Raw genomic sequence first — 23,900 nt, 5'->3', positions numbered from 1 at the left:
CTCTTAATCGTACAGTTGGTAAAAATCCTGGCTGCTGCATGTTTTTACCGAAAAGGCTTGATATTTCAAGAAAAATATTAGTATGCAACTTATTCTCTTTTCAGGGAATAATATATATCTTCTAGTTTTCTCGGAATATCGAAAAATTTCGTGAAGAACACGAACGTGCTTGTGTATCAATATATTCTTTCGCACTTACGCAAATGATTGATGACCTTAATGGAATAATAAGAAAATACCAACCATTGAAAATGAACATCAGATTTATTCGAATTTCTTTAGTTTTTTATAATTTCATCTTATTCACTTAATAAAGAGACAATTACGAATAGCTCCAAATTTTTAGGAAAGCTATATACACCGTTTTGTCGACATTCTTCCGAAAAGAAAAGATGAAAATATTTCTGAAATTGAATCAAAATAATCTAAAAAATTTCGAGTCTTTCGATGAGAGATTGCGTGCGGACGCATTGTAGAAGAAAAGAAAGAATGAAAAATTAAAAAATGAAAGAAAACAAACATTCGAAATAAGTATTTTTAACCCTTTGACGACAACTTGTTTTGACGGCTTGGTCGAGGAGTCGCGTTGTTGCATTTTTGTTGAATTTTTTGTTTAATTGTAACGTCGATGTTTACTTCGTTCGGGAAAAGTTTCTTGACGTAATCTGAAATTGAATATTTAGAAATGTTGAACTCATCACGGTTATGGATGAAAAAATCAAGATAATAATTACTTACCAAAAATGAATTCAATTTTTTTTGGGTTCAGTTTTTTTTTCGGTTGTCCATTTTTATTAAGCTGCAAATTGGAAACTTCCCCGGATAAAGTTGAAGTTCTTAATTCATCGCGTGTGAACAAAACGTTCATTAAATCACCCGTTAATACAATGGAATTGCTATGACGACATTTCGACAATTGTTTTTTGCAAATACTGAATTCTTCATCTTCTCCTGCTGATGAAGTATCTTTTTTCTGTAAAAAGACGTTAAATAAGGTAGACATAATCTTTTACAAAAAGTGTTAAAAGTAAATAGTATGAGCTGTTTTTGACATATTTACTTCTTTTATTTGAGTTGTTTTCGCTGAATCCGAACACGGAAAAAGTTTATCATTGATATCATTCGTACCATTATTGACCGATGACGTCGTGGCGTGGTGTCGGGACGATTCCACTATGCCCTTCAATTTTTGCTCTTGATCAATTACTCCATTATCATGAGTATGAATAGTCTGGAATATAGTATAATTAAATATGCGTCATGCAGTATTGATTCAAATATATATTCACGATATAAAATTATAATGCGTTGCCTCGTCTCTAGATGTTGGTTTGGATTAACATAAACATAAATATATGGCTTTTTGTTTCGAAGTAGAGAAATGAATTATTGAGTTTCAGTTACACATTTAAGCAGCTCCATTGAAAAAATAACTAAACAAATTATGAAAATGAGATCGGTATTGATTTACGCGTGATTCTCGAAAATTCGGGATGATAGCTTCGTTATCATCGTCTTTTGCAGAGCAAGGCAGAAAAGTCCCTTTCTTAAGTGCAACTTTAGATGATTTATCTTCTTTTTGCGATTGGTTTGGTATGGTGTTGCCACTGCATTGCTTAACATCTTGTAAAGTTTCAATAAGATCGGTGATCAACTGTTTCATTTCCAGCAAATCTAGTAATAAAAAAGATTATTGTAAATAATTCATTTATATTCAGTTATGTGTAAAATATTATTTCAAACAAGTTTCTGACTCGTTATTCTTGTATGAGAATGCTTTTCTATAGTATTCTAATTTTTCATATATAAACTTTCGACTTGAGCTCTTAGAATTAAATGTTGATTACCTTTATAAGCATCAGTCGTTGAAACGAGTACTTTATTTGCAATTTTTAATTCTTCGACTTCTCGTTGCAACATCGAGATTTTCTTAATGAGTGTTGGTTTGTCTGAATACATCAGTTGTGAATCACTATCCGAATCTTGAGATTCATCTGCAATCTAGTACAGATGGTATGTAATCATAAAGTTACTGTTTTGCGTTCAAAATAGCTGTTAATATTTTCTATCGTCATAAGTCTTACTTTCGGCTTTTTTCGCATTGTTCCCGACTTTGCAGCAAAATCTTTTTTCAATTTCTTTTGTTTCAAATCATCCAGCCATTTGAGTTGTTTCGAATTTTTTTTCTCCTATTCAAGACAATTCTTTTATTTTTATTTATACTGCCAGTTATATATATATAGCATGTATTAAAAATATTAATGTTTGTGATTAAATGATCCGAAGTACAATCGAAGTTCCTCAACTTTAAGATTCGAAATTCATGATCAATAATTCAATTCATCAATAATACCACGTTTAATCTTTATGATATTTTGAAAACTTACTTTAGTTTTTGATGGCTCGGTGTTATCGTCGCTCTTTCCGGATTCGGAATCTGAATTCAGCTTGCGCTTTGTCCTACCACGACGAGAATCTCGAGATACGTTGCATACACCATATTTTTCTATATTCTTGCGAACGTCACACATTTCGGTCCATTCTAGAAGTGTAAGATTTTTAATTACAGCTACATGGATGAAAATTCAGAATCAAACCATTTCAATTTTTAAACTTTCAATGGTTTTCCAAATCACGGATAATATGAAAGATGTTCAATAACATTTTTTAGTTATATTGAGTCATTAAAATATATTTATGAAGCAATAGCTAGAATAATGTACACCTTTGTTTGCTCAAAAAGTAAGCAGACAAAAAATCCAATAAGGAGAAATTTGTGGGTCACCGATTAAAGTGTCATAATGAATTTCATCATTCCGAAACATGTATTTATAGAAATGCTTTCAAAAACAATCGCTGGAGGTGATTGATATTAGCTATCAAGTTATAAGAGAAAGGGAACTATATAAATTTTTCAAATATGTTTCGCTGCGATAGATTTCTAAGAAATAATTTTTGCAAGTCACTTTTCATTCAAGATAATTTCAGTAATGATATTTAATGCCATGCATAACAGCTGATAATAGATGTTATCATTTCAGAAAAGTTAGCGGGGTCAAAAAGTTATTTTCATAAAGGAATGAAAAAATAGTAAGCGCAAAGATTTTACTTACTGCCGAAAGCCATCACTTTAACTACATATTCTTCCCATTCGCATCCCAAAAGTCGCTTTTTCATTTTATTACTTGGTCCTATCTCGCAATTAGGCCAGATAGTTTTTATTTCTTCCTCGCAATCTATTTTTTCCTGCAATTCTGCATCGGTCAGTTGTTTTGGAAGAAGCCAATCTCTGTATCCAACACCAATTTCGTTTTCTTCATTCACGAATTCAATAACGACACATCTGTTGTCATCCATCGTTGTTGTAGAAAGTCTAAAAACATTTCAAATTAATTTCCAATCGACAAAGAAAATGAACCAAAAAATGTGCGACAAAATGTTGAATTTTTTCATTGAAATACAAGAATTATTCTTATCTCGAAACAGCTGAGAAGTTAGCCCCTTGTTATATACTGACAAAAATTAGTTTCTTATATACTTCGAAAATTTGGATAATAGAAAAGATTGAGACATTGATAAGTAAGTTTATCAATTTTTATAGTAGTCCCGCAATGCCAAGATTAATTCCACCTCAATAATCTATTTTCAGTTTCGAACAAACAATCAAATTATATAGGTTAATTTATCCATTATTTCGAATGATAGCTTATTTTGTACGTTTTCAATATATTTTGATTATTCACCAACACTTTATTTATAAAACAACTTTTTTCGTTCCACAAAATTGTGAAGATGCAGAATACTATACAAACATTTCATTCGATATTTCGACAATGACTAACCTTAAAATGTTGTTATTGTTGGTAACTTTTCTTCACGTCGCACGAAGATAATACACTGAGATATCTTGGTAGTCTTTTTTTTCGTGAATTAGAAACTTTTTTTTTAATAACACAGTTGAAAACACAGCGAAAATCACATTAATAAGCCGAGAATAATCGAGAAAAAACAAATTTTCGCAAAAACGTGGCGACGCACACACTGTCTTTTTCGCGCGCACTAAAGAACTTAGTTTTAGTAAGCCGGGGTTCCCCGGGACAACACAGAGTTGCGTTGGAAGGGTTGTGGTAGGGAGAAGAGTAGCGCGAGCGGATTGGTATTGAGTCGTGTATATGTATATAAAGGTCGAAGAAGGTTACAACACAACTTATACTTCGTATATGTTTCTTTGTCATATCAAATAAATTTAGACGGTACCGGCAGACTTACAGACAGAATTAAACCGAAAATTGTTTAATCAAGTTGTGAGTGCTATAGTTGTGTGCAATAACTTTTGTTTAATTATATTGGTACCATATAAGAATCTTATAACCTAAAAAAATGAAAAGAGGCCCCTATAAACAATGGCTATCGGAAGACGGACCAATTCCCGAATCAACCATCCGCTCTCGAAGAAAATTAACTGAAGATCAAGTTGCCACTGAGGTAAGTAAAAATAACCCATGTATGATTTGTACAAAGTTTTAAATCGCAACGTTGAAAAAAAAGGCATTTGCTAACAATCAACGCTGCTCTCTATTTCTCCACTATTTTATTCGATTTCAAAAACATTGACCACATGAAAAAATTCAAAACCTTTTGATGCGTAGTCCTTCTTATTTGTATTTATGAAAATAAAATTTGTGTGCAGAGCTCATTCCAATTTTTCCACTTCGAAAATATGTCAACAATATATTATAAATCATGTTTGTATGCAATCTATACATATGCTCGTTGTGATATGCTTATAATATAAAAGCCCAATATAAAATTATTTTTTGCAGAGTCCACCTGATAGTGTTCGGAGTTCTGAAAACAACATTTTGCCTTCATCAAGTATTGAATTCAGTACAGTTACTGATAATATTCAAAATGATATTGAAAATGAAAGTGACCAATCGGGCGACTTTAGCGATGAAGAGGACGAAGACCTCTATTACGATGTGATTGTTGACAATGATCTCATAGAATTTGAAATTAACGAGGGAAATAACGATTTCGTGGAGATCGAAGGAAACTTAAGATTGGCTGATATGCGAGATAATGGTGATGACATGAGAAGAGATGAATGCAACCAACAACAACAGAATCAAGTATTCAATTTTCAATAATTCGTATCGTAGACATGATGATTTGATTTTTTATAAAAAATGTTAACATAATATAATTTATTTTCAGGAGAGGCTGCGTTTGTACAATGGCTGTGATATTACAAAGAGAGAAAGTGAACTTTTGATTTTAAATTTCACGATCCGGCATTCTATAAGCGATTTGGCGTTAGAGGATTTATTAGAACTGATAAATTGCCATTTACCAAACGCTGTATATTCCTCAAAGTATATGTTTTTAAAACAGTTTGACTCACAAATTCCCATTAAAACACATTATATTTGCCCAGAATGCAAATCACTATTGGTATTTGTTAATAAAGTAATCAGTCGATGCGAAATATGCGAGTGCAATTATAACGTGATCGATTTAAAAAATAGTGATAAATATTTCTTCACTATCTCATTGACAGAGCAGTTAAAATCTATAGTCAATAGTGACTTATATTTTCAATTTCTTAAACCATCGAATGACGACTCTGATGTCATAAACGGACAAGTCTATCAAAAATTGTTACAACAAAATGTGATATCTAATAATGACATCAGCCTACAGTTTAACACCGATGGTGTTAGGATGTTCAAATCGTCTGCATTGTCAATGTGGCCGATACAAGTTATGATAAATGAATTGCCCTTTGCAATTCGCAAAGAAAAAATAATGTTATGTGGGCTATGGTATGGATCAGAAAAACCAGATATGAATGTTTTTCTTTCTGTTTTCACCGACGAATTGACAAAATTACATAACGACGGTATTGTACGATCAATTTCGGGACTACCGGATGTGAATATAAAAGTACATACTCTATTGAGTACCGTCGATTCTGTTGCTCGGCCTCTTTGCCAAATGATTCATCAATATAACGGCGAATATGGATGCTCATTTTGTTTACACAAAGGTGAAAGAATTGAAGTTGGAAAAGGTTATGCCCGAGTCTATCCTGGTCCGGTAGGCCCCAATCGAACTCTTGAACAGCACGAAGCAGACGCGAGACAAGCTTCAATAGATGCGCCTGTCAACGGTGTCAAGGGATTATCCATATTAATGTTTATTCCCTTGTTCAATATAATTTCTTCATTCATCCCAGATTATATGCACTGCATTTTATTAGGAGTAGTGAAGACATTGGTGAATGCGCTATTTGATTCGTCAAATAATAAAAAAAAATTTTATATCGGAACACGAATTAAAGAAATCGATGACAAAATATTGAGGATAAAACCTCCTTGTGAAATTTCACGTGTGCCTAGATCAATACAAGATAGAGCATTGTGGAAAGCGAATGAATGGAGAAATTTTATATTGTATTATTTTATTCCGTGTTTCAAAGATATATTACCGCTCGCTTACCTAAAACATTGGCTACTCCTAGTGTCCAGCTTACATTTACTTCTGAAAAAAAAAATCACCAACAACGAACTTTCTTTAGCTACAAGAGCTTTGAAGAAATTCGTTTACTTGATTCCAGAGTTATATGGACTAGAGTATGCCAAATTTAATATGCATTTATTATTACATATACCAGCATCAGTTAAAAAATTTGGAGCTCTATGGGCTACATCCACATTTCCTTACGAGAAATACAATGGAACGTTAAAAAAACTATTTAAGAATACTCAGGCCATTCCAGAACAGATCTGTAAATCATATCGCAGACTGTGGTCCACTAACGAACTGAGCTCTTCAATATTTTCCAATAATGCATGTCCCGAAAATATCAAGAAGTTCTATGAAAAATTAGTTGGTTATTTGAAAATTAAAAAGTGTATGTCAATAGGCTCAGACTTACGTATTTTTGGTGCACCGAAAATTATCATACTAACTTTGATTCAACAAACATCTGTTGAAAGATTATTGAGGGTTAGCATAGAGAATAAAGCAGTCTTGTACGAGCGATTCATTTTCAAAAAAATATTGTACCACGCAAATATTTATAATAGGTTGAACAAACGCAATAATTCTATTGTTAGATTAGAGGATGGAAATTTTTTGGATATAACTGGAATTGTGATGGTTCGTCAATTGGGATCAGTAAAAGAAATGCCAGTTATACTTGGTCGATCTTTCCATATCATACGCGATCCTGACTTGTATATTATTGACCACGACCTTGGCTTAAGGTCTGGAATGTTTTTTCATATCGTTCAACGAAACAATCGACTTCTTGCAATTTTACCTCACAAGATAACCGATAAATGTGTTGAAATCAAGCTGAATGATCATTTTCATTGTTTAATTCCTCTAGTGAACAAAATAGAAGAGGATTGAACTTATTTAAATGGAACTGCTTCATCATCCTTATGTTATATATTACATCAATTATATCATATATGTTATAAAAAATAATAACTGTAATTTATAAACAATATGCGAAAGATATAATATATATATCTTTTACGAGTGATATATATATATAGAGCAGCGATGTGTTTTATTTATAGAAAACCTTGCAATAACTCCATAAGTTATTCATAGCGATAACCATCAGTGATACAAAAATCCATCAGCAATAAGGTAATCACTAATCATCAGTGAAAAGAGCACATATCAGTACTATTGGTGCACTGGTTCTTCTTAATCAGTTTCCATTAGTGATTATAAGTACCGGAATCAATTACTGATTAGCACTAATGACGACACTTGTGGAACTTATGAATACCTGACTAAAACTGATGAATTACTAATGGTGTCCATTAGTGCTCATAAGTATTTTTCCATAAGGGTTACTAGAAATTTTCGAACCTACTCAGCCATGCAATGTTTTTTTTTCTATAGTCACGTACACATTTTGATAAATATCACTAGTCGAGTACGACACGTGGATTCCTGGAATTTGAAGAAAAATGATTTTGTTGTGAATTATGACTCCATATTATATAAATAGATTAATCAACTTCATCTTTCATTTTCGTTTCATTTTGACAAGAGCGATTCGAAGGAAAATTATTCTCTCGGGAATTACTGTTCCTTAATATTAACACATGCATTAACTTCGTTTTTGATTTGTTTTCGAATGAGCAATTTGAATAAAAAGTGATGGGCCGGGCAAGTACGTTTAAGACGTATTTTAACATAATTTGTACCGATCCAATCGAAGTTGAATGTTGTGAATAATACCAGGGGATCCTGAAAGTCGGAGGGGAATCGATTTTTTACAGTGTGTATCTTGTTGAAGTAACGAATGACTTTCATTTGAATTTTTAATGATTTTATTTCCATTAATTTTTTAGTAATTTTGATAAAACGTTGTGAGCCCGACAAGGATTCTCAACGCTCATTTGTCGCCGGAAATTATGTTTCGAATAACTGATAAATACTTGACCTCGAATTGATATAATTCATTTTAGTACTGCACGTAACTTCCGTTATGACTTTTTTTTCATTAACTTTTTTCTTGAAAATAATTATCATGAATTTCAATTAAAGTTTGCGATTTGTTCGATAAATATTTCAAATTATCAATAAAAAATTGGCCTCCAATTGATATCATACATTTTTATACTGCATGTAACTTGGATAGTTTATTTTTCAATTTGTCCAATATTTATGAATTTTTTTGAAAATTTTTTATTTTTCTTTACAGAATTTTTTCGATTGTTTTTTATTTTTGTTGAATTCTAGTTTTATTTAGCTACCTATTACCTACGTAGCAGGAAGAGAGAGAGAATTTCGCGTCTATTTTGCGTTTAATTTGTCGTTTATTTTCAGTATAAATTTCGTAGTGATTTTGGGATGTTTGGTGTTGCCTCCGCGTCTGGGCTTCGCGAACCATCTTTTATTGTGACGATGCTTTACTGTTGTTCGACCCGATCTCGTTCGCGAGAAACACCTTCCCACACCGTCTTCGAGTTACGAACATCATTCTCGACCAGCGGACGGCTGAGAGGACACGCTGGCATAGGCCATTCGTTGAACGCCGTCCATGCCTCTCCCGCTGTAGTGACCGAGAGTTACACCGTTCGCTACACCGTAAATTCGGGTGCCACGGTCCGTGCGAGACGGCGCCTCGTCAGGTGGGATTCGGGGGAGTTTTCTGGAGCCAAGGTGCTGTTTTACCTGGTGGTTTTTGTCGTGGGCCCACCACGGCTTCTAGACGTCCGAAGTCGTGAGGGAGGCCTCCCCTCGGTCTTTCAGAGCTGCCCTCCGGATCCCCAAGAGAAAAGGCACCCGAATCACGGTAATCCAGTCGGGAGGAATGTTTCGAGTGGACGGGAGAGGCGAGAGCAACAGGGAGGTAAATTATCGACGTGTCGCACTTCGTAATTTGAAGTCCCGCGAAAACGTGGACTTGAGCCCGTTCTCTAGTTCACGTCTAGCGGGTAAGCGCTGCGGTTCGTGGGCCTAGTGGTGGGGATGGCGCCGAATATTGAGGACCACTAGTTCGTACAATTAGTCTTGTTCTGATCACCTCACCGGCGAGTCAGAAGTCCGAGCCTACAGTCATCAAGGTCTCTTTTGTCTTTCTTCGTGTGCGACGAGTGATCTCCTCGGTAAGCCCGCTATTCTTTCTCCTCGTGTTCTTTGGTGGAATTGAGCGTATTGTTTCGGAATTTAGTTCCGGTTTCTTTTGAGTTTTGTTGCCTGGTGGCATTTTCGTTGAGGGAGACATGTATGGCGAAGTAGCGAGCGAGATTGCGGCCGCTACTCCCCTTGTCCCTATCTTTTGTATTTAAACGCTCAACTCTACCAGAGAATTCGCTCTTGATTTGGTCTCCTAGAAGATTGTCGATCTTGTAAAAATTATGTGAATGATTAGTCTTTCGAGTTTTGATAAAGCACTGAATATATCGCGCAGTAACGTTCATTTTCTCTTTTGTCTCTCTCTCTCCCTGCACGTGTCAAGAACTCTAGTGGGCGCGCTAGCCGCGCGATGTTTTCGTTGTGTCTCTCTCGATCTCATTGTCGCGTTCGGAAGGTACGGCGGTCAACCCGGACCTTATTTGTCAGTATTTTTCTTTCGTTTCTTTTATATTGCGCATTCTTTCGAGTATCCGATTGTATTATTTCCTGTCTCGGCATCGATGTATTTTCTGTTACCTCTCTTGCGATTTATATTGTAAATTACGTTATTCTCCGTCGTCGATCGTAATTTCGCCTATCTTTTGCCTTTCGCATTGCGTCATATATTGTTTCGAATCGCGGACTCTTACGTTTCGTGATCTCTATCGCCGTGTGGTAGGTTAGCTCGTGGATGAATTATTGGGTAGGAAATTACCAGGTGTCGATTACCTTTTGCCTTTGCGCTACCTACGACATCCGCGTAATCTACCTGGGATTGTCTCACAGTGATCACTTTCTTGCCTACCCTGCCGTGGTGATCAATGTGTTACAGTTTCCGTCATAGCAGTTACCTATTACCTATTGCCTGTAGTTACTTTTCGGACTCGGGTAGGTCGTTTGCGACGTTTAGTTACCTGCTTGTAAATAGGGTCAACGCGACGGCGAATTAAAATTATCATTTTTCCGAGCATTTTTCTATTCCGTTTAAATGGCGAATCCGAATCATTGTCTCCCGAAATATTATTCTGATTAACAATTAGTTGGCAATCTCACATTTTTCTCTTGTATAATTGATTTCTCCGTGCAAATTGTTAATAAATGGCGCCTATTGTTTCGAATTTTGTATTTTGTTGTTGGCTATTTCTTTTGTGTTTCGTGACTGCTACTTTGCCCCAAGGATCCCCCCTCTACCTTCTTGTATCTCAGATGAGCTGAGTAGTCGGACCCTCCTCAGTCACTCATTTCCCTCGTGCCTCCTACACTCTAATTTTGTATTGCGTTACCATCACGAGAATCGACAAAAATCAAGTCGAATAATTCGACGGTACTTTGTACCTGGCGCCCAGTCTACTCTCGTAGCCGGAGAGTGGCGCGAGACGAGGTGAGTGAGCCGAGAAGGGACTGGATCGTACCCTCGCGGGGAAAATCTACGTTACAATACATCTCAGTAAAGCATGTGTGAGTTTTGAGTTCAGTAGCTTCAAAAGAAGGATATGAGAACCAAGCACGAAACAATTAAAATAAGTGATTTTATAAAAAATTTTAAATTACAATAATTGTAACACTTTTTTACTAGAGAAAGTAATCCTCTACGAAAAACCACAAGAATTTGATGTTTTTTTATCAAGAGACGCGGTAGCGGCTCGACGCCAAGTATTAAAAGGAAAAACTGCAGCGCAAAAGAAAAGCCAGCGCGAGCCCTGCCGCTACTCTTATATACGCGAATATGCCGGTTTTATGACGTCACAGAATTTTCAAATGGCTCTCACAAATAAACCATTTCATAAAAGAACTTGAAAATTTGTGACGATTTTTTTTCGATTTTTCTCTTTCCATTGGTCTTTGTTGCAAGTAAATCCGTCCAGTAGATCCTGTAACGTTAGTGATTTAAAATCCATCATTTCGGGATTTTCATTTTCTTAGAGACAGAGGGGCGTAAGTTACGCTTGTTTACATTTGGACTTACGTCCTTTGCACGATTTCTTACTTTTGTCACACTCTACGTCACGTACTACGCTCAACGCGGCTACCCCCTCTCCGTCTGCGTCGCCGAGCGAGAGAGACAGAGAATGGGCGCACAGCGGGGGCAATACCAGCTCCTGGTTTGCGCATAAAATATGTATATAATTATATAATATATATTTTATTTATTAATATTAATTAATAAAAAAATATTATTATAATAAATATTTTAATATAATTAATATATAATATAATATATATATTATATTATATAATATATAATATAAAATGATAATAATATAATAAAATAAAAAAATTGAATAATACGAATAACATTAAATAATAAATAATAAAAATAAAAAAATATAAAATTCTGGTCGACGCCGCTGGATTTTTCGAGGATATCTAGGGCGATAACTCATGGGTTTTGGAGGACTAGGTTTAGGTACATTCTGTCGCGATTTTCGATTTCTAGGTGGACGACCCCATAGTTTTTTATGTCCAGATATATTCCTCCATGGCTTTCGTCTGTCACGTCCCGCGTGCGTTAAGGCACATCCGCGGTGCGTGACGACGCTCGCGAGACTTGGCAACAGAGCGACCTTGGCTCGACCTCTGTGCGTTGCCTCGTGCCGTCGCGAGTTGGGGCCCTCGGAATCCGCTGGCTCAGCATCGCCTGATCCCGGGTTTCGAGGAGGAATATCCTTGGGTGCGACCGGGGTGCTGACGGCACGAGAATATCATGCCACGACGATCGCTTTCGAGCAATCGTCGCCGTGGCTGATGTTCTCGGGCCTTAGTTCCGTTTGATCTTCGCAGACACTCGGTCGTCCCCTCGGATAACTCCGTAAGTTAGCCACTCGCGGCGGTTAAGTAAACCCTGAAATAAAGGTGAAACCGCACAGAGGTCGTCAGCAATTATAACAATTACGTTCATCCCTTCTGGACGTAACACGTCGTCTAGGTATGTTTTTTCATGGTTTTCGAGGTCTGGGTCGACGGCTCCTTAGTTTTCGATGTCCAGGTATGTTTCTCCATGGTTTTCATGGTTTCGGTTAATTCCTCCATGGTTTCTGATGTGCGAGTGTATTTCTCAATAGTTTTTCATGTCCACGTGTATTTCTCTATAGTTCTTGATGTCTAGGTATATTCCTCCATGGTTTTCGCGATCGAGGTTGACGGCTCCACAGGTTTCGATGTCCAGGTATGTTTCTCCATGGTTTTCGTGGTCTCGGATAATTCCTCTATGGGTTTCGATGTCTAGGTATATTCCTCTATGGTTTCAGATGTGCAGGTGTATTTCTCCATAGTTCTTGATGTCTAAGGTATATTTCTCCATGGTTTTCGTGGTCTAAGTATGTCTCTTCATGGTTTTCGCGGTCGAGGTCGACGGTTCCACAGTTTTCGATGTCTAGGTATATTTCTCCATGATTTTCGTGGTCTAGGATAATTTCTCCATGGGTTTTGATGTCTAGGTATAGTCCTTCATGGTTTTCAATGTCTAGACGTGTTCCTTCATGGTTTTCGACGTCCAGGTATATTCCTCCATGGTTTTCGATGTATGGATATGTTTCTCCATGGTTTTCTTGGTCTAGGTACAATCCTCCATGGTTTTCGTGATCTAGGTACGTTTGTTCACGGTGTTCGTAGTCGAGGTCGACGGCTCCACAGTTTTCGTGTGTCCAGGTATGTCCAGGTATGTTTCTCTCGGGTTTTCGTGGTCGAGGATAATTCCTCCATGGGTTTCGATGTCTAGGTATATTCCTTCATGGTTTTGAATGTCTGGACATGTTACTTCATGGTTTTCGTGGTCCAGGTATATTCCTCCATGGTTTTCGATGTATGGATATGTTTCTCCATGGTTTTCGTGGTCTAAGTACATTCCTCGATAGTTTTCGTGGTCTAGGTAGATTCCTCCATAGTTTTCGGGGTTCAGGTATATTCCTCCAGGGTTTTCGATGTCTGAATATGGTTCTCCATGGTTTTCGTGGTCTAGATAGATTCCTCCATGGTTTTCGTGGTCTAGGTAGATTCCTCCATGGTTTTCCTCGTGGTCTAGCTATGTTTCTTCATGACTTTCGCAGTCGAGGTCGACGGCTCCACAGTTTTCGATATCCAGGTATGTTTCTCTTGGGTTTTCGTGGTCTAGGATAATTCCTCCATGGGTTTCGATGTCTAGGTATATTCCTCCATGGTTTTCAATGTCTAGGCATGTTTCTTCATGGTTTTCGTGGTCTAGGATAATTCCTCCATGGGTTTTGATGTCTAGGTATATTCCTTCATGGTTTTCGATGTCTGGATATGTTCCTCCATGGTTTTCGATGTATGGATATGTTTTTCTATGGTTTTCGTGGTCTACGTAGATTCTTCCATGGTTTTCGTGGTCTAGGTATGTTTCTTCATGGTTTTCGCAGTCGAGGTCGACGGCTCCACAGTTTTCAATGACCAAATATGAAGGACCACGAAAACCATGTTCCTTCATGGTTTTCGTGGTCCAGGTATATTCCTCCATGTTTTTCGTCGTCCAGGTATATTCCTCCATGGTTTTCAATGTCTAGGCATGTTTCATCATGATTTTCGAGGAATGTGTCTACATATTTTTCAGTGTCTAGGTATATTCCTCCATGGTTTTGGATGTCCAGGTATATTTCTTCAAAGTTTTAAATGTATATTCCGTCATGGCTTTTGATGCTAGGTCAACAATTCCATAGTTTTCGATGTTTGGTTATGGTTCTCCATGGTTTTCATGGTCTAGGTCGACGGTTCCATTGTTTTCGATGTCTACGTCGACAGCTCCATGGTTTTCGATGGCTAGGTATATTTCTCCATGGCTTTCGTCGTCCTGGTATGTTTTTTCATGCTTTTCGAGGTCTAGATCAACGGCTCCGTAGTTTTCAATGTCCAGGTATGTTTTCCCATTGTTTTCGTGGACTAGGTTGACGACTTCATAGTTCTCACTATCCCGGTCGATAGCTCCATAGTTTCCGATGTTAAGGTGAATTTGTCCATGGTTCCCGATATGAAAGTTAATGGCTCCATAGTTTCCGATAGTGTGGTGAGTTTTTCTAAGGTTTTCGATATCTAGGTCGTCGGCTCTATAGTTTTCGATGTCTAGTTTGGCGACTATAGGGTTTTCGATGTCTAGGTGGATACCTTCGTATTTTTCAATATATATTCGACAATTTTATATTTCCCGATATTTAGGTAAACGGTGCAATGGTTTACGATATATTTCCTCATAGTTATCGATATCTAGATCTGCGATTTAATAGCTTACATTGACGAGGCAGGTTCAGACGTTACACAAGACCATGAAAAAATATCACTGGGCACCAACAACCATAAAGCTGTGGATTTAGACATTGAATACCATGGAAACATCTCCTTGGACATTGCAAACCATTGACAGTATTCATGTCAACATGGAATCCATGAATGAGAAGAAGATAGTTTCAAAAATCATTTTTCCAAGTAAACAAGTGGAGCTTTTCAAAAAAAGGAATAGAAAATGAAAATATCATCCCATTGCATAGGAATTTCCCAATCTTTCATTGGAAAATTCGATTTGCTGAATGGATAATCAAAATCGTCACCATTATTGCTTGTAAAAGGTTTCAACTTACATGAACATAACCGCACAGTTTTCGTCCGTCTACATAGAAAAATTGGCTGTGTCGATTGCTTTTGTCACATAGAGAAAAGCACTCAACTTGAAACAAATCGTTTTAAAAATTTTCGTCGAAGACGAGGAATGTATTTTTTTTCTTAAGTAAATATTGTCACGCCTCTAAAAAATAAGCTAAATTAGAAAAAAAAATAGTTGACAAAGTAAAAAAAGAACGCCAATTATTTAAAGATCGCGACCGTAGTTTCCAATAATTTTCTATATTTGCATTATCAATAAAAAACTTCAAAATATAAAAAAAAAAATGAGATCGTTTTCTGAAGTTGACAAATATAGTGAATGAAATACGATTCCTATATAGTTGTCACGTCTCGCAAAAAGAAGTGAAATCAGTAAATATTAAAACTTCAAAAAGTAAAAAAGGCACGCCAAGTATTGAAAGGTCGTGACCGTCGTTTTAAATGATTTTCTATATTCTCATTGTCAATAAATAAATTTAAAAAAATGTTTAACTGTGAAAAAATATGAGATCTATTGTAACATATACAGTGAATGAATTACGATTCCTGTAGGAATTCTGAATTTTGGAAATAAAAAAAAATGAGATCATTTTCTAACGTAGCCAAGTACAGTGAATGAATTAAGGTTCTTGTGGAATTCATTCGTGTACACTTTTAGCCCTAATCCCTCACTTATTCAGAAAAATTTTCCAGCAAACGTCACAGAGCAACAAAGGTTTCTCGAATGATTCTGCAATTATTAAGAGATTATCATCTGTTTTTATGCTAGCTCGGGTTATAAACTTAAAACAGTTTACGCGTACAAGTGCATGCATTGTATCTATACGATGAACTGCACAAATTCATTTTCAACATTCTTCTTATTTGATTCGAACAGCTAAGTCAATTGAAAAAAATTCCATCTAATTTACGTGCAGCATTAAAATTTATTATATCAATTCGAGGCCAAGTATTTTCTAATGAATTGAAAAAAGTTACCACTTGAGTTACGTGCAGCACTAAAATTTATGATATCAATCGAAGGACAAGTAATTTATGAATAACTCCAAATTTCAACATTATGGAGTTGTTCTAAGAAGCTATTAAATCCAAAAAAATTACATGCAAGCTAGTCATTTCTTACTCTATGGTGGCAAAGACTTATAAGAAAATCGATTCTTTTCAGACTTTCAGGAGCTTCTGATATTATTCACAATATTCGACGTCGATTGGATCGATACAAATTATGTTTAAATATGAGTTAAAAGTACTTGTCCGGCCCATCACTTTCCATTAAAATTGTTTATTCAAATAAAAATCAGGGCTTCTCTAGAACTGATCGAGCACAAATATTCATGCAGAGCGAATTTAGAGAGTTATCTTCAAGTAATATTCCCTTAATTGCACTAATTGAATAAGAATGAAAACGAATTGTCCTGTACTATACAAGGGATGTTATTGTGCATCGATAAATAAAAAAAATTTTGCCCATTAAATATGTTCAAGCTTCCAAAAATAACTCCCCAGTTGGTATTGGAATGACGGCAATTTTTACTTCTCATTTTTTCCAGCGAACGAATTTCATTCCGTATAACTAACCTATACTATTATTAAGAACATTAAACTAATAAGAAATCGCATGTCAATAAATTTTTAACCGGATTCTGCCGTACAATTTCGTTTTTTTATGATTGATTTTTATTTGAATGAATAGTGATGGGCCGGACAAGTACTTTTAACTCATGTTTAAACATAATTTGTATCGATCCAATCGACGTCGAATATTGTGAATAATATCAGAAGCTCCTGAAAGTCTGAAAAGAATCGATTTTCTTATAAGTCTTTGCCACCATAGAGTAAGGAATGACTAGCTTGCATGTGATTTTTTTGGATTTAAAAGCTTCTTAGAACAACTCCATAATGTTGAAATTTGGAGTTACTCATAAATTACTTGTCCTTCGATTGATATCATAAATTTTAGTGCTGCACGTAACTCAAGTGGTAACTTTTTTCAATTCATTAGAAAATACTTGGCCTCGAATTGATATAATAAATTTTAATGCTGCACGTAAATTAGATGGAATTTTTTTCAATTGACTTAGCTGTTCGAATCAAATAAGAAGAATGAGGCATCGGTTTCCAAAATGATTTCAAGCGCGATTTTTCGGTTTTTTATTTTTTACTTGTTATTTGATTCTTTTGACACTTTAAAAAATAGATACAGATTAGTTTTTTTTACAGATAATGTTTTTTCAAGATTTGTGAAAATTTTTTCGAATTGTTCTGTATTTTTTTTATAAAATAATTTTTTTGCCCATTTCTTATAAAAATTTTGTTTTAAAGTTTTTTTCATGGATGGAATTATCAACAAACGAGAGATCATCAATGTACTTGTCCCAACCTTTTTTTTCCTAGGGGAAGTTTATGGTTTGATATCACGTCTTTTTTCTCAAAAGTTCCTTATTTATGTTCAGTTGACTATAGGATTTTAGTTTAAATTTCTATGAATTTATTATGATTTTCGTCTTATAACGTTGGTTTTCACGAAAAAAGACCTATTTTTCGTCAAAATTGTACTGGACATATTTCGTCACAGGTCTGTCCTCGGACTTTGGCGATTTTTTCCCTTGTACTCTAATATGTTTTGTCAATTAGGAACCCAAGAGCACGGCCGCAAGCGGGTTGGAAGCCGGGATATGATTTTCGGCTTATAGCGTAGGTTTCCACGAAAAAAGACCTATTTTTCGTAAAAATTGAACTGGAAATATTTTGTCACAGGTCTGTTCTTGGACTTTGGCGATTTTTTTCCTTGTACTCTAATATGTTTTGTCAATCAGGAACACAAGAGCACGGTCGAAAGCGGGTTGGAGGCCGGGATATGATTTTCGGCTTATAACGTTGGGTTCCACTAAAAAACACTTATTTTTCGTAAAAATTGAACTGGAAATATTTCGTCACAGGTTTGTTCTTGGACTTTGGCGATTTTTTTCCTTGTACCTTAATATGTTTTGTCAATTAGAAACCAAAGAGCACGATGGAAAGCGGGTTGGAGGCCGAGATATGATTTTCGGCTTATAACGTTGGTTTCTACGAAAAAAGACCTATTTTTCATCCAAATTGTACTGAAAATATTTCGTCACAGGTCTCTCCTTGGACTTTGGTGATTTTTTTACTTGTACTCTAATATGTTTTGTCAATTAGGAATCAAAGAGCACGGGGAAAAGCAGGTTGTAGATCGTGATATGATTTTCGGCTTATAACGTTGGTTTCCACGAAAAAAGATTTAAATTTCATCAAAATTGTATTGGAAATATTTCGATAGAGGTTTGTTCTTGGTCTTTGGTGATTTTTCTCCTTGTCTTCTAATATGTTTTGTCCATTGGAAACTCAAGAGCATGTAGCAATGCTTGTTGCGGGCTGAGATATGATTTCCGGTTTATAACGTTAGTGAAAAGAAAGGAAAAGAGAAAAGATAGATCAAATTCAAGACACAATGAATCCAACAGAATTGGCCATTTTTAAATGTCGTTTTTGTATTCTGAATCTAGACATTTTCGTGTCATCCAAAACATGCCCCCGATGAAATATATTTCCAAAGTTTGCAAGTGGCCGCGGAGATCCAATTATCTACAGTTTGATAGTTGCAGAAAAAAGGCACCCGGAAACATTTATTATATCAAAATTCAAAGAAGTAAAAAAAACTGAGCGTACTTGATTCAACAGAGCAACGGAATTCAAAGACGTTTAAGGTACCTGCATTGCTTGTGGAGGAAAACAATTTCATTTCAGGATAATTTAGAAATAAATTAGGAAATTCAGAAATTTAGCATAGAATTTAGAAAAAGGAAAATTAAGATAATTAGTAAAGCTGAAAACTTTTGTGATGAATTTTTGAAATTACATGTTACGGTTGGAGTAAAAAATTTAAATAATTGGCACACATGCTGCGACACAAAAATATCAAAGTTTGAAGGTATTCGCTCCATCCCGCAGTAATACAAACTTCAATACTATTTGAAAAGAAATACTTTAAAACTTGCTGAACAAAGTTCCATTACATATTACCATAATCAAAGATAGGGGGTGATACTTAGCACATATACTTATCCACAGAAATTTCCAAGTTCGCAGGTATCTGCTGCGATTCAATGTATCTGCGCAATGAGTTTGGAAGACAGCAATTTCAAATCCATCCATAAATGAGCAACTGAAGACTTTTGTAATGAATTTTTCACTTGATATTTATGTTACGGTGCGAGTCAAAAAATAAAATGAATGGCACAGTATATAAATTTTATAGTTTGCAGATTTTTGCTGTATTTCAATGATCCAAATCTATAGTATTAGAGTGGAAAGTTGTTAGAAGTCATGATGTTACATTAAAATGACATAGCGCACATAACATTCAGAAATTCTGTAGGTTTCCATGATGTTGGCAGGTATTATACTTAATCACATCCAAAACTGAGCAACTGTACACTTATCGTAATGAATGTTTTCACCAATTATTCCACATTTGCAGTTTGCAGAATAGGAATACTCAACATACACGTCATTTCATAAGTATTGTTGTCAATATTTGTGTTTGCCTACCGCATTCCGAAGATTCAACTTTTCATATTATCAGCAAAAAAAGCATCCAAAGACTTTTTGGAACAAGTTTCAAAATTTATTACTCGACAGACCAGGTGGAAAAAGAATAACTACACTTATATCAAGACCAGAAACTGTTTACAGAATCTGATGTACAAAATGTGCGATTGATTATCATAATTGGAAACCTCTTGAATCACGTTACCACAATCAGCATGAAGAAATAGTAGAAAATCATAGGACACATATTAAGCAACCAATTAATAATATGTATCGATCCGCTGCAAACCGATGGAGTCAAAACAAGGATCGGAAAGAGCAGAGCCAAACTCAATAGGAAAAAAATATGGGAATATTCAAAAATAATGATGACACAAGAAATAAATTAGAAAACATTTATTTGATTGGAGTTTCTCACATTATACACTAACAGTTCCGTGTGTTCTTGATTTATTAATTATCAACCATAATATTTCATATCGCAAAAAGAAAATTTGACGTTTTAGGTTGACGAACATTTTTCCTTACAACTTCCAGACCTATTTTTGATAAACTGATTTGCCTTATTCATATTATTCACTAACTATGCGAACGTTTGTTACATTTGTCCCGCACAACATCAAACCCTGGCCGGTTCGTTATTACCACACAGCTATCAAAGGGCACTCGTATATATAACCTACATTATTACACATGATATATAATCACACAACTGATGATATATTTACACTGCACAATATTCCGTGCACTCTGGTTTAATTGAAAGATTATCTCAGTTGACACTTATTTCCAATCGAACGAAATAATGAAATCTTGAAAAGTTTCGTTGACATATGCATCGCGCATTTTTTTATATTTTTTATTTTCACACACAGATCATAGTCTACATTTACGCGGCCGCTTTTATACCGGTTTAGTATTCCACAAGTTTTAACAAAATAAATATCAATATGCACTTCGTTAGATGACGTGAAAATTATCAAGAGACTCGGTAGAGTCTCGGGACAAGTACATTGACAGCCCTGTCGTCTGCTGGCCTGAGGCTCTCGCCGAGACTATCTTTTCTCTGAATAAAACGATTCGCGGTGGTGGGGGTAAAACTGGCATGTCATTTTCCAGAATTGCGGAGCTCAAGAGATGTTTTGTTAAGCGAAAATTAGTTTGGAGACTAAATTTCAAAATCTCTTTCGAATGAGCCCGAAACCAACACGATCAGTAGCGTAATTGCTGAGAAAAAACTTTGCACAGGCTCAAGATTATGCAAAAGTTACTAACACATTTAGAAATTTGACATGTCTGTATATAATACCATCAAAGGCCTCATGTCCCTCGGTCTAACTTCGCGGCGGTGTCGCGGACTGACGTCACATGCCGAGAGCTCGAAAGTCACCAGCCGAAGTTTCACGTCATTTTGACGTTTGGGGTTATGATGTTATGAAGTGCGTGCGGGATGACTAAAAATAATTTTCGTCATCTAACGAAGTGCATATTACTATTTATTTCGTTAAATTTTGTGATATACTAAACCAGTATCAAAGCGGCCGCGTAAATGTAGTCTGTGATATGTGTGCGAAAAAGGATATAAAAAATGCGCGATGCATATGTCAACGAAAACTTTTCAAGATTTCATTATTTTGTTCGACTGGAAATAAGCGTTAACTAAAGTAATCTTTCAATTAAATCAGAGTGCGAGAAATATTGTGCAGTGTAAATATATCGTCAGTAGGCTAGGTTATATATATGAAGGCGTCAGATTATATATATGAATAAATACAACAAAAACACACAGAACTGTTAGAATGATGTTGTAAACTTTAATTGAATAAATGTTTTCTAATTTATTTCTCATGTTTTCCATATTTTGCTTCATATTCAGTTTGGCTCTGCCCTCTCCGATCCTTGTTTTCACTCCATCGGTTTGCAGCGGATCGATACATATCATTAATTAATTGCCTAATATGTGTCCTATGATTTTCTACTATTTCTTCATGCTGATTGTGGTAACGTGATTCAAGAGGTTTCCAGCTATGATCATCAATCTCACATTTTGTACATCAGATTCTCAAAACAGTTTCTGGTCTTGATATAAGTGTAGTTATTCATTTTCCACCTGGTCTGTCGAGTAACAAATTTTGAAACTTATTCCAAAAAGTCTTTGGATGCTTTGTTTGCTGATCATATGAAAAGTCGAATCTTTGGAATGCAGTAGGCAAAAACAAATTTTGACAACAATACTTATGAAATGACATGTATGTTGAGTATTCCCACTTTGCGAACTACAAATGTGGAATTATTAGTGAAAAGATTCATTACGCTAAGTCTACAGTTGCTCAGTTTTGGATGTGATCAAATATAATGCTAGCTAACATCCATGGGAACATACAGAATTTCTGAATACAATATTCGCTATGTCATTTCAACGTAACATCATGACTTTTGCCAACTTTTCTCTATAATACTATAGATTTGGATTATTGAAATACAGCAAAAATTTGCGAATTATAAAATTTATATACTGTGCCACTCATTTTACTTTTTAAAACTAACTGTAACATATATATGAAGTAAAAAACTCATCACAGAAGTCTTCAGTTGCTCATTTATGGATAGATTTTAAATTGCTGTCTTCAAAATTTATTGCGCAGATACCTGCGAACTCTGAAATTTCTGTGCATAAATATGTGTGTTAAGTATCACCCCCTATCTTTGATTATGAGAATGAGTAATAGAACTTGGTTTAGCAAGTTTTAAAGTATTTCTTTTTAAATACTATTGAAGTTTGTATTACTGCGGTATGAAGCAAATGCCTCCAAACTTTCATATTTTTGTGTCGCAACATGTGTGCCAATCATTTAAATTTTTTACTCCAACCGTAACATGTAATCTCAAAAATTCATCACAAACGTCTTCAGCTTTTCTAAATTCCTAAAGTTTCCGTTGTCTATTTTATTCTGAGTTTTTAAACTTTTAAATTTATTCCTGAATTCTCCTGAAATTGTTTTTCTCCAAAACCAATGCAGATACCTTAAACGTTTTTGAATTCCGTTGCTCTGTTGAATTAAGTACGCTCAGTTTTTTTTGCTTCTTTGAGTTCTGACATAATAAATGTTTCTGGGTGCCTTTTTTCAGCAACTATCAAACCGTAGATAATTGGATCTCAGCGGCCACTTGCAAACTTTGGAAATATATTTCATCGGGGACACGTTTTGAATGACACGAAAATGTCTAGATTCAGAATGCAAAAGCAACATTTAAAAAGGGCCAATTCTGTTGGATTTGTTGTGTCTTGAATTTGATCTATCTTTCCTCTTTTCCTTTCTTTTTCCTAACGTTATCAGCCGAAAATCATATCTCGGCCCGCAACACGCATTGCTCCATGCTCTTGAGTTCCCAATGGACGAAACATATTAGAAGACAAGGAGAAAAATCACCAAAGTCCAAGAATAAACCTCTATCGAAATATTTTCAGTACAATTTCGACGAAAAATAGGTCTTTTTTCGTGAAAACCAACGTTATACGCCGAAAATTATAAACAATTCATAGATATTTAAACTAAAATCTTATAGTCATCTGAACATAAATAAGGATCTTTTGAGAAAAAAGACGTGATATCAAACCATAAACTTCCCCTAGGGAAAAAAAGGTTGGGACAAGTACATTGATGGTCCCTCGTTTGCTGATAATTCCACCCATAAAAAAAACTTTAAACAAAATTTTTTTTTAATTGTAAAAAAAATTATTTCATAAAAAAAAATACAGAACAATTCGAAAAAAATTTTACAAATCTTGAAAAAACGTTATATTAAAAAAAAACTAATCTGCATCTATTTTTTAAAGTGTCAAAAGAATCAAATAACAAGTAAAAAATAATAAACCGAAAAATCGCCCTTGAAATCATTTTGGAAACCGATGCCTCATTCTTCTTATTTGATTCGAACAGCTAAATCAATTGAAAAAAATTCCATCTAATTTACGTGCAACATTAAAATTTATTATATCAATTCGAGGCCAAGTATTTTCTAATGAATTGAAAAAAGTTACCATTTGAATTACGTGCAGCACTAAAATT

At 35.2% G+C, this 23,900-nt stretch overlaps 3 protein-coding genes across 3 annotated transcripts in view; 1 reads left to right on the top strand and 2 right to left on the bottom strand.

Annotated features, from left to right (window-relative positions):
• LOC122408149 (uncharacterized) overlaps positions 1 to 23,900 on the bottom strand; it is a 1,237,064-nt gene that overhangs the window by 640,368 nt on the left and 572,796 nt on the right. The gene's annotated exons all lie outside the window — the stretch shown is intronic.
• LOC122408177 (uncharacterized) lies at positions 246 to 3,988 on the bottom strand. The gene is made up of 9 exons (XM_043414819.1): positions 3,843 to 3,988; positions 3,114 to 3,373; positions 2,388 to 2,542; positions 2,085 to 2,189; positions 1,848 to 2,001; positions 1,472 to 1,674; positions 1,061 to 1,231; positions 739 to 973; positions 246 to 665 (listed from the first exon to the last, which is right to left on the bottom strand). The coding sequence occupies exons 2-9, from the start codon at positions 3,355 to 3,357 to the stop codon at positions 538 to 540; spliced, it is 1,395 nt and encodes a 464-aa protein (XP_043270754.1). The 5' UTR covers positions 3,358 to 3,373; positions 3,843 to 3,988; the 3' UTR covers positions 246 to 537.
• LOC122408158 (uncharacterized) lies at positions 3,974 to 7,786 on the top strand. Its single transcript, XM_043414798.1, has 3 exons — positions 3,974 to 4,485; positions 4,824 to 5,132; positions 5,218 to 7,786. Exons 1-3 carry the CDS (start codon positions 4,381 to 4,383, stop codon positions 7,417 to 7,419), a joined length of 2,616 nt encoding a protein of 871 aa, XP_043270733.1. The 5' UTR covers positions 3,974 to 4,380; the 3' UTR covers positions 7,420 to 7,786.

This window comes from Venturia canescens, chromosome 1 (assembly GCF_019457755.1).
Source record: "Venturia canescens isolate UGA chromosome 1, ASM1945775v1, whole genome shotgun sequence".
Lineage (NCBI taxonomy): Eukaryota > Metazoa > Arthropoda > Insecta > Hymenoptera > Ichneumonidae > Venturia > Venturia canescens.
This window is presented reverse-complemented; position numbering and strand designations above follow the sequence as displayed.